Source organism: Myotis yumanensis, unplaced genomic scaffold (assembly GCF_028538775.1).
Source record: "Myotis yumanensis isolate MYYU_CA2020_CCGP unplaced genomic scaffold, mMyoYum1.0.hap1 SCAF_1, whole genome shotgun sequence".
NCBI classification, from domain to species: domain Eukaryota; kingdom Metazoa; phylum Chordata; class Mammalia; order Chiroptera; family Vespertilionidae; genus Myotis; species Myotis yumanensis.
The window spans coordinates 6,910,453-6,928,674 of NW_027223752.1; the positions used below are offsets into that span (position 1 = coordinate 6,910,453).

The window sequence follows — 18,222 nt, forward strand, 5'->3', positions numbered from 1 at the left end:
GCGGGTTCCGGTTTCCAGCCAGCTGCAAGAAGCGCTCACCTTTAAGAAGGATGGGGATTTAACAACTAGAGAAAACCGGTCTGACCTACTTGGATGTGATTTTTCACAGATTTGGGGCGTTAGGTGGGGCTCTTGTTGGGCCGCGGGAAATCCTTCCGGTGCTGGTATTTCCCCAAAGCTGCGACTCCCAGTCCCAGCCGTGGCTCTTTATTTAGAAAGAGAGGCGTCAGGAGTCGGTGACCTCGACGCCCCTCGGGGCGCAAGGCAGCGCCGGAGGTGGCGGGAACTCTCCAGCCACCGCGCACCGACGCTGGCGCATTCACCGGCTTCTATCTGTGCAGGAGCGCCCAGCGCGGGGAGAGGCGCAGCGCGCCACGTGCGGGCCCAACGGCCCACTTCCTTTAGGCCCCGCCCCACCATGGCTCCGCCCCACCCACGACCCCACATCTCCTGTATCCGCCCCTAGGCCCCGCCCCTCATCGCTCATCCTTTACCCTAAGTCCCGCCCCTCCCGTATCCCCTTCTCACAGCTCCGCCCCACCTCTCACGACCCGGTCTCCCAAGTCCCCGCGCCTCTTCACAGGACTCCGCCTCTCACAGCCCCGCCCCATCCGTCACGACCCCGCCTCTCATGGCTCCGCCTCACCTATCACGACCCCGCCTCTCACGGCTCTGCTCCACCTATCACGACCCCGCCTCTCACAGCCCCGCCCCACTTATCATGACCCCGCCCCTCACAGCTCTGCCCCACCTATCACGACCCCGCCTCTCACGGCTCCGCCCCGCCTCTCACGGCTCCGCCCCACCCATCACGACCCCGCCGCTCAAGGCCCCGCCCCTCGCAGCTCCCCGCTCCCGTCTCCCGGAGGCGCGGGCGGTGGGGCCCCGCGCCTTTTGTGTCGGGCTTGGACCGCCGCGCGCGCTCTCCCCTCAGCGGCCGCGGGCGGAGGGTCGCACGCGCGCGCACCCCCTCAGCGGGCGGAGGGGCGCACCCTCCGTCTCGGCCCTGGGGCTGAATTCGCCTTCCCGCCTCTCCGTCCGTGGGTCTGGGGGCCACCGCCCCCTCCCCTCCTTCCACCTTCTCCGGCGGCGCGCGCACTCGCCGGCCCGGGCACGCGCCCGCCAAGATGGCAGGGTCCGGGGCCCAGCTGTCAGGCGCCGCGGCCGCAGCCCATCCCCGCAGCTAGCGGCCGGGACACCCGCCTCGAGAAGATGAACCCCCGCTGCCCCCCGCAGCCCAGCGAGACGCGGAGCCGCCGCGCCCGGGGCCGGCTCCCCCGCTAACGCCCCGCGCCCCGCGCCGCGCGCCCGGCCCCGCGCGCCCGCCCCGGCAGCGACAATGAGGTGAGCCTCGCGGACGCCTCGGCGGGAGGGGACACGGCGGGCAGCGCGGGGCGCGGGGCTGGCTTCGGGGGAGTCGTGGGGGCGTCGAGAACGGTGGGGGAAGCCGGGGGTGTCGAGGTGGGGGCGTGCTGGAGGGAGCGAGCGCGCCGGCCTTGCGGGGTGTCGACGCCCCAGGCAGGTGTGGCCGCGCGCCGGCCGCGCGGTGCCACATGGTGGCCGAAGCCCGGATGGGCGCCTCGCAGCCCCCAGGAGACCGGCCCGAAGCCCCTCTGGCCTCCGTCTCTCGGGCTGGCGACCCCTGGGCCACGCCGCCCGCTGCCGGCTCTCAGAGCCGCCTTCGGCTTACTTGTGAAGGGCTGCTTTCTTCCTCTCCCCCGCCTCGTCCCCTTTCCCTTCCCTTCCGAACGCCCATAAAGTGCAAGACCTAAATTGTGGGTCTCGCCCAGCCGGGGGTCTGCTGGTCATCAGGTCAGGAACTAATTCATTGCCAGCAGCCCTGCTGGTCATCAGGTCAGGAACTAATTCATTGCCAGCAGCCCGGAAGTCCCGCTCCAGAGGCAACCCAGCCCGACGTGTGGGAGATAATCACTCCCTTGCTTTTGTGTGTGTGTGTGTGTAATTTTACCTTCTGAACACATGCGCCATAAAAACTAGAGTGCCTGTAGTTTCACTTAGCCTATTCTGTGAACTTTATTTAAATGAAGTAATACAACCTGTATTCTTTTGTGTCTGGCTCTCTCACTCAAGATGTTGTTGAAATGCATTTATTCTGTTGTAGTTCATTTTTATTGCTCTACTAGAAGCCCGATGCGCGAAATTCGTGCAAGGGGCTCAGCCCTCGCAGCCATGGCATCTGGAAGGTCGTTTGGCTATCCGGTCTAATTAGCATATTACGCTTTTATTATTATAGATAGTATTGCATTGTATTAATGCACCACGAGCTAACTTTTGGCTGTTAATGCTCCTATGACTACTCTTATGTGTCTCCTGCATTCGTTTCTCTTGGGTGTATACCTAGCAGTGGAATTTCTAGCTCACAAGGTATGCATTATCTTTAACTTCAGTAGTTAATACTGTTCCAAGTTGTTAAAGTGTTTTTACAAATTTACACTCCTCCCAGCAAGTGTGTGAGAGTTCTTGTGCTCCACATCCTTGTTTACACTTGGTATTGTCAGCCTTAAATTTTAGCCATCCTGGTGAGTGGTTTTAAACTGCAGTTTCTTGCTGACTAATGAGGTTGGATATCTTTAATGTTTATTTGGTATCCTGTCCTATGAAGTGCCTGTTCAAATGTCTTGCCCAGTTTTCTTTTGGGGTTTATGTGTCTTTTTGTTCCTAATTTGTAAGAGTTCTGTTTGTAGATCAAGAAGATAGCTTCCTGCCCTGCCAGTGAGACTCAGTTGTTGAGTATGGACCCATGAATCAGGAGGTCAGGGTTTGATTCCCCATCAGAGCACATGCCTGGATTGCAGGCTTGATCCCCCTAAGCCTTTCAGTGATTCTCTCTCATCATTGATGTTTCTGTCTCTCTCCCTCTCCCTTTCTCTCTCTGAAATCAATAAAAATGTGTTTTTTAAAAAAAGATAGTTTTCTATAACATCTAGAAATCTTACTGGTTTGTCTTTCAAATTAAGATCTACAGTCCACTTGGAATTGATTTTTGTGTAACTTGTGAAAAGGGGTTCAAATTTTATTTCTTATCAGCACCACTTATTGAGCATGAAAGGTTCGGGGTTGGGCTGGGGTCACACAGAACGGACTCAAGGTTTAGTGTAATCAAAATAATGTTTATTCGAGGCACCTGGGTGCAGGTGGTCTGACTTGAGAAAGAGCCAGCGGTGAATTGGGGAGGGAGCAGGCTTTTTATGCGCTCGGGAGAGCTGCAGACTGGGCTTCCGCTTGACCCAGGTATCAGGACTCCCCCCGTCCACCTCCCATCCTAGTTTTATGGCCTTGTCTTTTGTCCTTCTGCAGGCACCAGACGTCCTTTCTCGGGGGGCTGTGCAGGAGTGATGGTCTTCAGGAATTCCTGTAAAATAACCATTCAAGGGGAGCATGTTGTGCAAGGCTTAGGCCAGCGGTTCTCAACCTGTGGTTCTCGACCCCTTTGGGGGTCGAACGACCCTTTCACAGGGGTCGCCTAAGACCATCGGAAAACACATATATAATTACATATTGTTTTTGTGATTAATCACTGTGCTTTAATTATGTTCAATTTGTAACAATGAAAATACATACTGCATATCAGATATTTACATTATGATTCATAACAGTAGCAAAATTACGGTTATAAAGTAGCAACGAAAATAATTTTATAGTTGGGGGTCACCACAACATGAGGAACTGTATTAAAGGGTCTCGGCATTAGGAAGGTTGAGAACCACTGGCTTAGGCTAACAGAACGAGCTTTCCCCTTGACATTGGTTAGGTTTTGTAAGGCTCAAGCCTTGTGTTCTCCAGTGAACCCTTTCAGAGCAGTGTTTATCAAAAGGGTCATCTTTTACCCATAGCTCTGCCTTGCACATTTGTCATCTTCCATTTGGGGTCATTTTCTTTCTGCTGGAACAATACCCTTAGGATTTCTTTAGTGCAGGTCTGCTGGTGACAGATTCTTATAGTGCTTATTGCCAAATGTCATTATTTAGCCTTCAGTTAAAACAAAAACAGCTTTATCAGAGTCTAACTGACATACTATGAAATTTACCCATTTAAAGTGTACAGTTCAGTGCTTTTTAGTGCCCTGGTCCCTGAGTCTCAGTTGGTTGGGCGTCATCCCATGCAGTAAAGGGTCACTGGTTTGATTCCCATTTGGGATATTAAAATTTTTTTTAAAAAAAGTGTACAGTTCAGTGGTTTTTGGTATTTTCAAAAAATTATGCAACCATCACCACAGTCTAATTTGAGAACATTTTTCTCCGTTTTTGAATGGTTTTTTAGTAGTTACAGAATTCCTGATTTGTCAGTTTCCTTTTAGCACTTTAAATATATTATCTCTGACTTGGATTGTTTCTGTTGAGAAATCAATTGTCTGTTTTAATCAGGCTGTTTTTTAAGTGTTTTCTTTGTGTTTGGTTTTCAACAATTTTTAAAAATATATAATTAAGGTTTTTAGGGCTTCTTGAATCTGTGGCTTCATGTCTTTCATTATTTTGTGAAGTCATCAGCCATTAGGACTTCAAATATTGTTTCTGCCCAATTCTCTCTCGAGTTTCCTTCTGGGACTACAATTATACATGTTAGAACATTTCACTGTATCTTCTGTGTCTCTTAACCTTTCTTCTATGTTTTCTGTCTGTCTTTCTGTCCTTCATTCTGATAATCCCACTTACCTCTTCCTCATCCACTATGAATAATCTGCTATTAAACCTATCAATTGAGTTTTTAATTTCAGGTACATATTTTTTATTCTTTAATTTCTACTTGTTATTCATTTTATAGTTTACAGTTATCTGCCAAAACACTCAATCTTGTCTTTTATCTCCTTGACTACAGAATGTATAATTAAAGTTTGATTATGGTAGTATGTGTGAGTCGTTTCCAGTGTCTGCTTCTGTTGGTTTTCATTCTTATTGTCTTGTCTTATGTGCCTTGTTTTGTTTTATAATTGTGTGCTGGACATCATATTTGCAAAATTGTTTGTGGAAATATTTAGAGGCCGAAGATGATGTTTTTCTCTTTTAGTGATAACTCACATTTGCTTTTGTCGGGCAAGTGGGGCACTTAAGATCTGGAGTCACTTCAATGCAGTCACAGGGACTGAGATGTTTTTAAGCGGAGCTGCAGTCCTTGTGAGAGCCAGACCATTCTGTCCAGCCTCCTAGTGTCCAATTCTTCCCAGCACCTTCACCCCCAACCCAACACCCAGCCTTTAGCATTCACCCTCCCTCCACCCCCCGCCAGGAAAAGTAGCCCCCAAAACTGTGTTCACCTCCCGGAGTCTCTGACATGCCTTCCTCCCTGAAGCCTCCAAGCAGATATTTTTTCTATTTTTCCCCGCTTTTCTAGTTCTCTGTTCAGGTTTACTTAGTCCATGGTTACTGGAAATAAGAAGCCCTGATGTTTGCATTTTCAGGGGCAGTTTGAGTCTTTATTCAATTCTGGAGGGGATTTAAGTTGCTGGGCTTCAGAAGCTGCAGAGAATAATATTACTTTTTTCTTTTTGTTCTGTTGGAACTATATTAGGTTGTCTCTGTCAGTGAAAAGATCTGGAATCAAAATAATTTTAAGAATACATTTTAGTTCCTCTTAATATCTAATTAATTGAAAATATGGTAATTTAATTCAGATTATTACTGTGAAGCAAAGGATTTTAGAAGTGGGTGCTTTCCTCTCTTGTTTCCATAGATCTATCTTTCTCCTGTCTTGATTTCCTTTATTATTTATTTGATAAAAATTACCGTTTATCTGGTCCCCTTGACTAGAACATTTAATTTTTTTATCAACAATAGTGGAATAGCATTCTTAGGTCCCATTCTTTTGGATCAGATTTTTTTTTTAATATATTTTAATGATTTTTTACAGAGAGAAAGGGAGAGGGATAGAGAGTTAGAAACATCGATGAGAGAGAAACATCCATCAGCTGCCTCCTGCACACTCCCCACTGGGGATGTGCCCGCAACCAAGGTACATGCCCTTGACCGGAATCGAACCTGGGATCCTTGAGTCCGAAGGCCGACGCTCTATCCGCTGAGCCAAACCAGCTAGGGCTTGGATCAGATTTTTTTTAAAAAATACATTTTTATTGATTTCAGAGAGGAAGGGAGAGAAAGAAAGAAACATCAATGATGAGAGAAAATTATTGATTGGCTGCCTCCTGCACGCCCCACACTAGAGATCAAGCGGGGAACCTGGGCAGGTGCCCTGACCAGGAATCAAACCGTGACCTCCTGGTTCATAGGTCAGTGCTCAACCACTGAGCCACGCCTGCTGGGCTGGATCAGATTTTTTTTTTAAAAAAAAGACATGGACATAGAAATGAAAGTTCTTAAATTTTTTTTCCAAAATGAGTCAGCCAGTTCTTTTTTCTTTAAGTCATTGGTTTTTTACACATTTTTTAAATGCTGGTGACAGTTTAACATGATTTTCTGTTGCAGACTATTTATAGTTAAACATCTATATAAGTATATTTACATGGACCTCAAATACTTGGCTCTTTCAAATGGACCCAAAATCAAGGGAGTCTATTCATTATGTCTGTTCGTCACGTCTGTTGTCAGCTCATTTGATTTGGATGCGTATAAGCAATTTGTCTTATCCATGAAAAGCACTTTCCTTTTTGTCCAATCCTGAATTTTTAAAATGAAAATAACACATCATTTTACCTAGGTAACCTCGGTTACCTAGAAGTGACCCAATGATAAAGGTCTAGAATGTAGTCTCCAAACTCTCCATTCGAAGGAGTGTCTCAGAAAGGCCTTGGCTGCAGATGCATTCTAACCAATAAGCTGAACACTTGTGGCACTGGTCCACGTTTTAGCAAAAAAGTCCTGTTAAATCAGTTACTCAGATAAAAAAGGCTATGTCTGCCCTGATCGGTGAACTAAGTGGTTAGAGTATCGGTCCACGCGCCGTAGGGTCTCAGGTTCAATTCCCAGTCAAGGGCAGGTACCTGGGTTGCAGGTTCATTCCCTCCCGGGTTGAGGCATCTGCAGGAGGCAACCAACCAATAAGTCTCTCTCACATCGATCATTCTCTCTCTCCCCCTCCCTCCCTTCCACTCTTACCTAAAAGAATTCTAGCAGGTGAAGATTTAAAAAAAAAGAAGAAGCTGTGTCTGAAGTTTTCATTATTTTCTAGTCTACTGCCTGAATTCTTTTTGTAACAGACCTTAATGTATTTTCATATCTTCTTTCATAAATCATTTTTGAGGGCTTATTGTTCCATGGTACTAGATTATATGGGTAAGGAGGTGGAAGGAACCAGACCTCTCTCTCCCCCAAATATCCCCCATCCCTAAAAGATTCACTGACATTTACTGAATCCCTTTCTGCATCCCTTTTCTACCAAAACAACATCAAGAAACCCCAGATACACAGTATATGAATATATTTCTGTTTATATACTTTAGTCATTTGTTGATAACAGTCTCTTCTGTGAACATTCCCACTATCTCCCTTTATCTTTTAAAGATTTGATATAAAGAAGTTTGAGAGTTTTATGTCATTGAATAATTTTCTCTGTGATACCCCCCCACCCCCCATCATTTCCTATGTTTAGGACGGAATTCTTCTAGAAGATGGGTTACATATTAAGTTGTTTTTCTGTTTTATATGTAAGAATTTTTTTTAAAGTTATTCTTATAATTGGAATGAGATAAAAGTTAAAATTACATTTTTCTTCAAAATTGCTGATCAGATACTTGATTATATCAGTAGATACCTGGCAGCCATGTTTTCTAAGTTGAATGGCTGTACAAACACCTGGATCCCAAAATCCTCTTCAGGGGTGCATAGTCGCAGCTGGTAACATCTGAGTGAGGATCACCTCCAATCCTCAGAAAGCTTACCTGCCCCCATCAAAGCCAGCCTTGTAGATGTAAGTCATGGCCAGACTAGCATATTGGAGGTCATCTGGGCCAAGGGCACTTCATCAATCTTGGAGTAACTACAGAGTGCAATGTGATTGCAAGGTACAGTATAAGACACACAGGCACAAACACAGCCCTTGTGGAACACCAGCAGCCTGCGCTAACAGCTGGTCCAAGTACATTTCTGAACTTAGTGCTGCAGAATGAGGGAGGGGGGAGCATCCCTCCAGATGTCTTTAGAAGTCACGTCAGGAAGGCCAGCTCTAGGGGCTATGGGACTTGTGTGTGTGCATCTTTCTAGGCTCTCTTCTGTTCTGTCTACCTGTTTTTAGGCCACTGCCATTACTGTATTTACCTTGTGGGTGATGATTTTTAATTTGAGCTACTTCATCCTTTCATTTTAAAGCAGCAGTTCTCAACCTGTGGGTCGCGACCCCTTTGCGGGTCGAACGACCCTTTCACAGGGGTCGCCTAAGACCATCAGAAAACACGTATATAATTACATATTGTTTTTGTGATTAATCACTATGCTTTAATTATGTTCAATTTGTAACAATGAAAATACATCCTGCATATCAGATATTTACATGACGATTCATAACAGTAGCAAAATTACAGTTATGAAGTAGCAACGAAAATAATTTTATGGTTGGGGGTCACCACAACATGAGGAACTGTATGAAAGGGTCGCGGCATTAGGAAGGTTGAGAACCACTGTTTTAAAGTAATGTCATTTTGAATCTTACTGGTTTGGTTGTTTGTGTCTAGTTATGTAAACCAAAAATTTAGACCTAGTTTATAATTGTACATAAATAAACTACATGAAAATAAATTATGTCAGCATTGTTTCACATAAAGATTGCTTCCCTTTAAAGGGAACATGTATACTACCCAGGTTTCAACCTTGCGGTGGACTGTACGCCTGATGACTCCAGGTTATCGGGTGAGCAGCAGATGTGCAATAATAACGCCCTGGCAACTTATCGAGGAGCACTTCCAGCACTCAGGGTTGGCTCGGGAAGGGCTCTGGTCCCTCATCAAGGGCACCGTTTTCTCTTTCCTAGCCCAAAAGCAGGAGATCCCCATAGAAATAATTCTTGGGGCAATTTTCTCTTACTTTTAAAAAAATAATTTTTTTCTGATTTAAATGAAATATATGTTGAATGTAGAGAATTAAAAAACATAGAAAGGTATAAAGAAGGAATTGACCCTGGTCAAGTGCATGGCCAATGCTCTATCCACTGAGCCAAACCGATTAGGGCATAAGTCACCACTTTTTTAAAATCAGTATTGATCCTGCTGGTTAGGGATAATCCCGTAAAACATGTGATTTAGTTTCTTTAATTTTTTCATTAAGTGTAACATTTTTACAAACTTAATATTGTACTAAGCATTTGTATTGGAAATTTTACATTTAACGTATGCATTTCCTTGTCATAAATATTCTTTGAAAACATTTTAAATAGTTAATAATAGTTTATCACATGATATACCATAATTTATTTACCAGTACCCCAGTTTTAGGATAGTTAGCTTGTTTTGAGCAATCCATCATTAAAAATACATAGAGCGTCTGCCTGAGGACTCAAGGGTCCCAGGTTCGATTCCGGTCAAGGGCATGTACCTTGGTTGCGGGCACATCCCCAGTAGGGGGCGTGCAAGAGGCAGCTGATTGATGTTTCTCTCTCATTGATGTTTCTAACTCTCTATCCCTCTCCCCTCCTCTCTGTAAAAAATCAATAAAATATATTTGAAAAAAAAAAAGAGAAAATACCTTGATGGTAAATGTCTGTGTACATACATCTCGGCATGCTTCTCTGATTATCTTCTTAAGGTTAATTAGCAAAATGGTATTATTACTGATGCCAAAGGCTATAAACATTTTTAAAGTTACTGATACATATTATAAGAATGTTAAATTTAAACAAAGAAGATAGAAAGAAAGAGATAAAGTTAATGAAAGGAAGTTTAATCCTGGTCTTAACTTAGAGGTCCCCTTCCCCTCCCTCCCTCCCCCCCCCCCCCCCCCAAAAAAAAAAGCAAAGGAAGGACTAGGAAAGGATTCAAAAGAAGGAAATGGCGTGGCTCCCTGTGCTTGCCAGTGGAGGGAGCCCTGTTCCTGAATTCTCTAGCTGCTGTGTTTGAAGATGCACTGTCTTTATCTTTAAGGCCATGTGAAAGACATCATCTACTCCTTGCTTTGGAGATAATGTAGCTGTGAATGAAGTTTGTGTTTGTTATAACTGATTTAGGTCACATTTTGCCCCCTGTATTCTAAACAGGCTGGGTTTTAGAGTCAGACAGACCTGGGTTCTGCCCCAGAGCCACTCCTTAAGGCTGGCTGAATGGAGCAGATTTCTTAACCTTCTCAAACATAAGTCCGAAGGTATGTGAGAGGCTCCTAAATCCAAGCCTTAGGTGGGCTGTCCATTGTCTCTAAAGATACTCAGAGCACGTGTCTTTAGAGCTCTTTGAAGAGCTGCCCCACCTTCACAGGGTTTTGTGAGGGTCAAATGAGGACACCTCGAAGGTTCTTGGCTTATAGTGCTCCGTAGAGGTTAGTGATATACCTCCCCACCCCAGTCTGTTGTGTCTGTGAGGAAGGAAAACCTGGCACGATTCTGATTTCAAATATTCTGCCCTTTTGTCAGATCACTGTGTGACTTACTGATCATATGTGATCATTAGTATTTGGTTTAAAAACCACAGCTGCTATTGATGCTTCAACTTCTAAAAAAGATTTGGGGACATTCTCTCTAAGAGACACAAAATAGAGCTATTGAAATAAAGACAAAACTGGAGGCATGCTACTTTGGGGTAGAGATCATTGTACCAGAGTACTTAGATTAAGAAATTGTTACTGTGTCCACCCGGTGTGGGTCAGTGGTTGAACTTTGACCTATGAACCAGGAGGTCATGACTCTATCTATTCCCAGTCAGGGCACGTGCCTGCGTGGCAGGATCAATCCCCAGTGTGGGGTGTTCAGGAGGCAGCGATCATTGATTCTCATCATTGATGTTTCTCTCTCCCTCCCTCTTCCTTCCTCTCCGAAATCAATGAAAAATATTTTTTTTTAAAAAAAAGAAAGTTAATGTAATTGAGTGCACTTAGCTATGAAATTCATGGAAGCAATGGGAAAGGGGGAAATGTGTGCCAATGTGTGTGTTTCTCGTTCTAGAGTAAAACAGACGTGGCTTTGTAAAGCTCCAGAGACACCTTTTCCCGTATCTTTGGAGACACTGGACAGCTTACCTTACAAGAGCTTATGTGAGCTTGGAGTTGGAAGCCTCTTACACACCTCCATCCTCTCCCCCTTGTGATATATTTGCCCTAAGTCCCTTCCTTCAAGGCTCCCTGCACCCTTAAGCCTTCTCTTGGGTCTGCCCTCCACTCTGGCCTCTTTGAGGAACTGTGTCTACTGCTCTGATCTTCTCTTTGTTCTCTCTCCGGGAATCCTTAAGTAAGAAAAGATCTAATGAACTAACTCATGCGTTGACCAAAGTCCACCTCCTTTTCCTCTCACCTTGCTAACTTCTTAGCCTTCAAATCTGTTTAAATGCCACCTCCTCAGGGAGGCAGTGCGTGGCCCCTAGGCTGCCTGAGGGCCCTTCCCTGTTATTTGTCGCTATGGCATCTCACATTTCTTCTGTAGCTGTATTTGTAATTACACTTTCTCTCCTGTATTTCATAAAGGATTAGGCCGTATCGATCTCTGTTGGATCCCTAGAGCTTAGCACTGTGCCTGGCACTTGCTAGATGCTTAGTAAATATTGACACTGGCACCATAAAATGGACTGTAAATCATGCCATTCTTTCCGCTTGGCATAGGTCCTTCCAGGTGCAACATTCCGGGCAGCCACCCCAAGCAGTTGAAGCTGGCATCCAAGATGAAAGCTGTTTCATTACCTGCTTAATGGATTAATGCACTGCTGGGGGGACTGGGCTTTTGTCTGTGTTTCCATACCGCTGCCATGAGGCATGATTTGGAGGGTGTTTTCCGTTATTTCTTTATAAGGACATAATGTAATAAAACTCTCAGTATCCCAGGTGTTTCTCAGACTTCACTGTGCATAAGAATCACTGTGTGTATGTCCTCCCAAAATGCAGATCCCAGGCCCCATTGCCAGAGGTGGAGGAAGCTTTTTAAAAGCTTTTGTTCTCTTTTTATTAATAGACTTTATATTTTAGACCAATTTTAGATTTACAGAAAAATTGAGCAGATACTACAGAGAGTTTCCAAACTCTGTCCCAAATATACAGTTTCCCCTGTGAACATCTTACATAGGAACATTTTTTATACTTAGTGAACTAATATTGATACATTATTATTAATCAAAGTCCATCCTTCACTCAAGTTTCCTCATTTCCTTTTTCTGTCCCAGGGTCCCATCTAGGACAGCACATGACAGGAGTTGTTATACCTCCTTAGGCTCCTCTTGGCTGTGGTCCTTTTCCAGACTTTCCTTGAGTTTGGTGCTGGGTAGGCATATTGTGGGGAGCCCCTCATTAGAATTTCTCTTGTGCCTTTCTCATGATTAGACTGGGGTGATACGTTTTAGGGAGGAAGACACAGTGATGAAGTCCCATACATCACATATAGAGAGGGAGCTACTACCGCAGGACTTACGACTGTTGAGGTGTCATCACTATATAAAGTCATTCATTTATCCCCCCTTTCCTATTGTCCTCTTCCCAGGAAAGTCTCTACTCACAGCCCACTCTCGGGGAGTAGGGAAGCATGCTAATCTCCTGAGGAATGCTTTCTAAATTTTAATAGCAAAGTCTTTATTTTTCTGTGTATTAGAAACATTAGTGTGTTAACTCCACTAATTTTAACTGGATTCTCCAGAAAGCCGTACCCAAGACAAAGGCTCCTGGGAGAGCAGTTTTAGAAGGCGTGTGACCTCTGGGAGCAGGAATGGGGAGAGGGGCGTGAAGTGGAGGAGGAAGAGCTGGTACAGGTGTCCATTATGGGTGAGGACTGATGTTCGGGGAGAAAGGGAGAAGCATCTCTCATGCCGTCTCATGTGACAAAGGATTGTCCTCACTACAGGAGTTCCCACGTGGGTTCTGAGAGGGCTCGCATGGCATCCCCTGGGCAGCAGGTCAGAGCCTGGGCAAACTGGTTCTGCAGAGGTGGCGCCCAAATGATGCAGAAGGGGTTCTTGATGCATGTGATTTTGTGGATATTATTACTAAAGAGAAAGTAAGTAGATTTCTTTTTCCAGTCTCTTTGATAGGGGCAGAAATAGGATATTGGGGTCCAGCTATAATTGTAAGAAATATCAATCATGCTCTGTTAACCGTAATTGTTTTGTTCTGATTAAAGAAAGCACATTCTAACCTGGCTGGGAGTTGCACCTGGGACCTGGGAGCTCACTGGAAACTCGGCCCATTTCATGGAAAGATTAACTCAACCTTGTTGGAAAAACCAAAGCTGCCAGCCCTTTGAAGACCCCCCCACCTCCTGCCTTTGCATACCCACAGACCTTTGCAAATCTCCAGCCTGCATTATCTGTTAACTGCCCATTTGGCATAACCTTTAGCCTACTTCCCCACGTAATCTTTGTTCTTCTACCCAATATAAGCAGCTGGCTTATGGGGAGAGGCAGAGCAGATGTTTGTGGGTGACCTGCTGCTCCCATACTGCCTGCAGGATTGGCATAAACGCTCATATAGGATTCAACCCTGTCTCTGCTTAACTGGCTCAAGTAGTGACAGGCAGCATGAACCCATTGACCATTACTCACTGCTTCTTGCTGGAAAGTTTTCTACGCTTCTAGGTTGAATTCACTTGTGTTTTTTCTGGTACTTGCTTACATAGTGGGGTGTTTGTTTGTTTTCCTGATCCTTGTGGGATAAAATATATGGCTTGAGGGCTAGACCCAACTTTATCCTTTCTATCTAATTTTTCAGTTATCCCAATACCACTTATTAAAAATTTCATTTTCGGCCCTGACCGGCTTGGCTCAGTGGATAGAGCGTCGGCCTAGGGACTAAAGGGTCCCAGGTTCGATTCCAGTCAAGGGCATGTACCTTGGTTGCGGCCATATCCCCAGTGGGGGGTGTGCAGGAGGCAGCTGATCAATGATTCTCTTGCAGCATTGATGTTTCTCTCTCTCTCTCCCTCTCTTTTCATCTCTGTAATCAATTTTTTAAAAATTCCATTTTCACCCTGGCTGGGTGGATCAGCTGGTTGGATCAGCTGGTTGGAGCATCATCCCATACACCGAAGGTTGCGGATTCGCTTCCAACCAGGGCACATACCTAGGTTGCAGGCTCGATCCCGGTTGGGTTGAGTATGGGAGGCAACCAATCATTCTCTCTCTCTCTCTTTTTCTCTCCTTCCCTCCCTCTCTCTCTAAAATTAATAAAAATATATCCTCAGGTGAGTATAATAATAATAATAAAATTCCATTTTCTGGGAGCGCCCTTCTAGTTGCTAGATGAGATGCTTCCCCATTCATAAAGCCAATTAGACCTTCACAGTCAATCAATTAAATCCCATTTTCTCCCAGTGTTTTGAGATGCTATCTTTTATCAGATTTAATTAATTTGACCTATTTCTGGATTTTCTATTGTGTTTCATTGGTCTGTGTTTATTCATGTGCCAACATCTCACTTTTAATTAAAGAGGCTCTGTACTAAGTTTTAATATTCAGCAGGGCTAATACTCTTATTGTTCTAGTGAGTTGATTTTAAAGAAAAAGGTTAAGTAATAGCATTTGTGGTAAACAGACATGACAAAAATTGTGAATGACCCAAGTTTGGTAAGTAGTACTTTAACCCAGAGGAACAAACCCAGAAGGGCAAGATGCAGGCATCTGTGGCCCCTTTGGGGGTGGGGGTGGGGGATCTCTTTTATGACTTGATGCCTGTGGCTTTTGAATTTGAATCCCAGGAGGCATGCTTGAGACTAGAGGTGACTCACGGGCTGTTTGACCTTTCAGCATAGGATTGTTGGCACGGCAAGGTACTGCCTACCCTTAGCCACCCTTCCCCCAAATTAATAATGAAACCACAGGATTTTTTTTGGAGGTTTTTGACCTGTAAAAAAGTACCCATTGGTAAAGTCATAGAAAGTTAGATTCAGAAACTTAGAAATTCTCTAAGTCCAGTGGTTTTTAACCCTCACTGGGCATCAGAAACATTTGAAAAGCCCTCTTCCCTGCCCTCCCTCCCCCCAGTGCCAGGGCCCTACCTCAGAGATTCCATTAATCTGGAGTGAGGTGCCTTGTCTTTTCAATGTCTCTAGGCTATTAAATGTACAGTCAGAGCTGAGGACTGCTGACCTAGTCCTGAGGTCAGGAGCAGGGCTAGTTTACTCAGCTCTGTGGTTTCAACACCTAGCTTTGTACCTGGGATATAGGAAGTGCTCGGTAAATGTTTGTTGAATGATGTACGAGTCCCTCACTGCTCAGATGAGAAAACAGACTCCAGAGGTCGCTTGCCTCAGGTGCACAGACAGTGGGGTCACAGGGACATGACGGTCAGGTTCCTCATCTCGGACTGGTCTTTTTTCACTCTCCTCCATCATGTTTCCTCTTCAGTTATGGGCAGAAGAAGGCAAGAGCATTTGCTCTCTTGACTCATGGGTTGTCCATTTTTGTGGCCTTGACCCCAGCTCCTACCCAGTCCAGCAGAAACTTGGGCACGAGCTTTAGAAGGTGGTAAGATCATCGGACGAGGCTGACACTGATGGGGAGGCACAGGAAGCAGACATTGCTGTGCACCTGCTGTGTGAGCTGGGGGTTCCAGCTCTCGCGTTTTTTGAATGGAGTCCCGCATCCCCATTTCCAGCAGTAAAGCATGTTAGATTGTAGATGAGAATACCTGATGACATTACTTTTTGATTAATGCTTTATTTCAATGGGAGAGGATGGACAAGTGACCCTGGCACTTGGCACCATTTCTTCCCATGAAGCTTGTCAGCTGAGAAGATGATTAGAGCTTTAGGCAGATTCATGGGACTGGGGGGATAAAATTTGGTGTTTAGGCCCTGGCCAGTGTAGCTCCATTGGTTGGAGCATCGTCCCATCCACCAAAAGGTTGCAGATTCCATTCCCAGTCAGGAGACATACCCAGATTGTGGGTTCGATCCCCAGTTGGGGCACATACAGGAGGCAATGGATCGATGTTTGTCTCGCACGTCAATGTTTCTCTCTCTAAAAATAATAAAAATATAAAACATGTCCTTGGGTGAGGAGGAAAAATAACAACTTGGTGTTCAGAACCTGCCAGGAGGAGGAGCCCTAGTAAACACCCCAGGTTTGTCCTGAGGGCTCTGTGTAGGGACAAGGGTGAACCAGAAGTCGGAGGGCCCTCTCCAGAACTGGAGCACTGCTTTGAATCATCGGGTCTCTGATTACATTAAGGTGCCCTGGGGTTGTGTTTACCCTTGACCTACCTGCCCGTTAGAGCAAAAGAAAATCCTCTCTGGAGGAGCCGCAAGTTGTCTGTAGAGTTTTCAGATACCGAGAGCGGCACTCAGAAACGATCCGATCTCTGAGAAGATGAGATTTAACAAAAACCAGGAGAAAACAGACAACAGGAAATGATCAGACTTGGATTTTAAAAGAACTGAAAGCAGTATGCTTAAGGAAATCAATTGTGTGGAACCTTTTCTTGTTCACCATGGCCATCCCAGCTGAGAGGCTGACTAGCCTTCAGACAAGAGTGTTTATAGTGTGTGGTGGACATGTGTGACCAGGCGTGTCTGCCACAGGTGCTCGGTGTGTTTGCATGGCTGTAAACATTTTGCTTAGTCCCCTGGTGGGTAGTTTAGAGGTTGGGACAGGAGATAAATTGGAGCGATGATCGTAGGCTTTTAGATCTTTGAGTAGGAAGAGCCCCCTTTGACCTTATTTTGCTTTTGTTTTTGAGAGAAGTGTACATTGTGATTGGTTTAGGCCAGCGGTTCTCAACCTGTGGATTGCGACCCCTTTGGCGGTTGAACGACCCTTTCACAGGGGTCGCCTAAATACATCCTGCATATCAGATATTTACATTATGATTGATAACAGTAGCAAAATTACAGTTATGAAGTAGCAACGAAAATAATTTTATGGTTGGGGGTCACCACAACGTGAGGAACTGTATTAAAGGGTTGCGGCATTAGGAAGGTTGAGAACCACTGATTTAGGCAATGTCAACACATGTGGATATTATTTTACACAACAAAGGTAGTGTGAAATAGTTAATGTTAGCATAATTTCAGTAAATGAATACTTTAAAAACTTTAAAAACTTAAATTTACTACAGTAAACATGAATTTTTTTAAAGTGTAAACTTCTGTGTTATAAAATACACTAGAGGCCCGATGCATGAAATTCGTGCACTCGGTGGGGGGGGTGAATCCTTTAGCCTGGCCTGCGCCCTCTCGCAGTCCGGGAGCCCTTCCCTGCAGGGAGCGGGCCTAAGCCGTTAGTCGGACATCCTTAGCACTGCAGCGGAGATGGGAGAGGCTCCCGCCACCACCACTGCACTTGCCTGGCTTTTGGGCTTCTGGCTGAGCAGCGCTCCCACTGTGGGAGCGCACTGACCACCGGGGGGCAGCTCCTGCGTTGAGCGTCTTCCCCTTGGTGGTCAGTGCGCGTCATAGTGACCAGTCGTTCCGCCATTTGGTTGATTTGCATATTACCCTTTTATTATTATATAGGAAGGATTATTTATGTATGTTTTCATGTATTATATTTGCTTAAATGTTTACTTGCAAGATGTATATTGAGTGCCTAGCATATGCAAGACAGTGGGGCTAGCGATAGAACTACAGACACGAGTGAGAGTTGGGCCTTAAGGAGTATAAAGCCCAGAAGGGGCACACAGAGCATTGAGATAAAAGTGCCAGAAAAGAGGTCTGAGCAACACCGTTTTATTTATTTATTTTTACTTAGATTGATTTGTGTTTGCGGCGGATGAGGCCAGGAGATGTTATCTTCTGCTCTGGGTCTTCCCTGCTGCACTTCTTTGACTTAGCTTATTCTTTCTTCCAGTTGGCTTTTCAGTTCCTTAAAGACCGTGGTCTTCAGAAAGGCTTGCCTCGCCTAACTTAAATGTCCTCTGTTCTGCAGTTACTCATGGTATAGCTCTAATTAGTGGCCCTTTTAAGGACTTTCCTTTCACTCAGCTCTGACCCACCGAAGCCCATTAGCAATAAAAACATTTAAATTCTCTAACTTTGGCTTACACACAGAAAGACGCCGGGCCTGGCAAACAAATGAAACCCTTTACAGAAAATAGCAACACACCACACCTTGGAGCCTGTGTGCCTGTGGACAGATCAAAATCAGATGTGTCCACTGACATAGCTTTCTTGGACCAGCTGAGATGTCTAACTGAGCAGCTTTAGGGC

At 45.1% G+C, this 18,222-nt stretch overlaps 1 protein-coding gene across 1 annotated transcript in view; it reads left to right on the forward strand.

The window, feature by feature from the left end:
• The first annotated feature begins 929 nt into the window (after nt 1-929).
• Nucleotides 930-18,222, forward strand: part of EVL (Enah/Vasp-like) — a 118,505-nt gene continuing 101,212 nt past the window's right edge. The window contains exon 1 of the mRNA XM_070412959.1: nt 930-1,344. Coding sequence (XP_070269060.1) covers nt 1,340-1,344 — 5 coding nt within the window. The 5' untranslated portion in view covers nt 930-1,339. The remainder of the gene's footprint in view (nt 1,345-18,222) is intronic.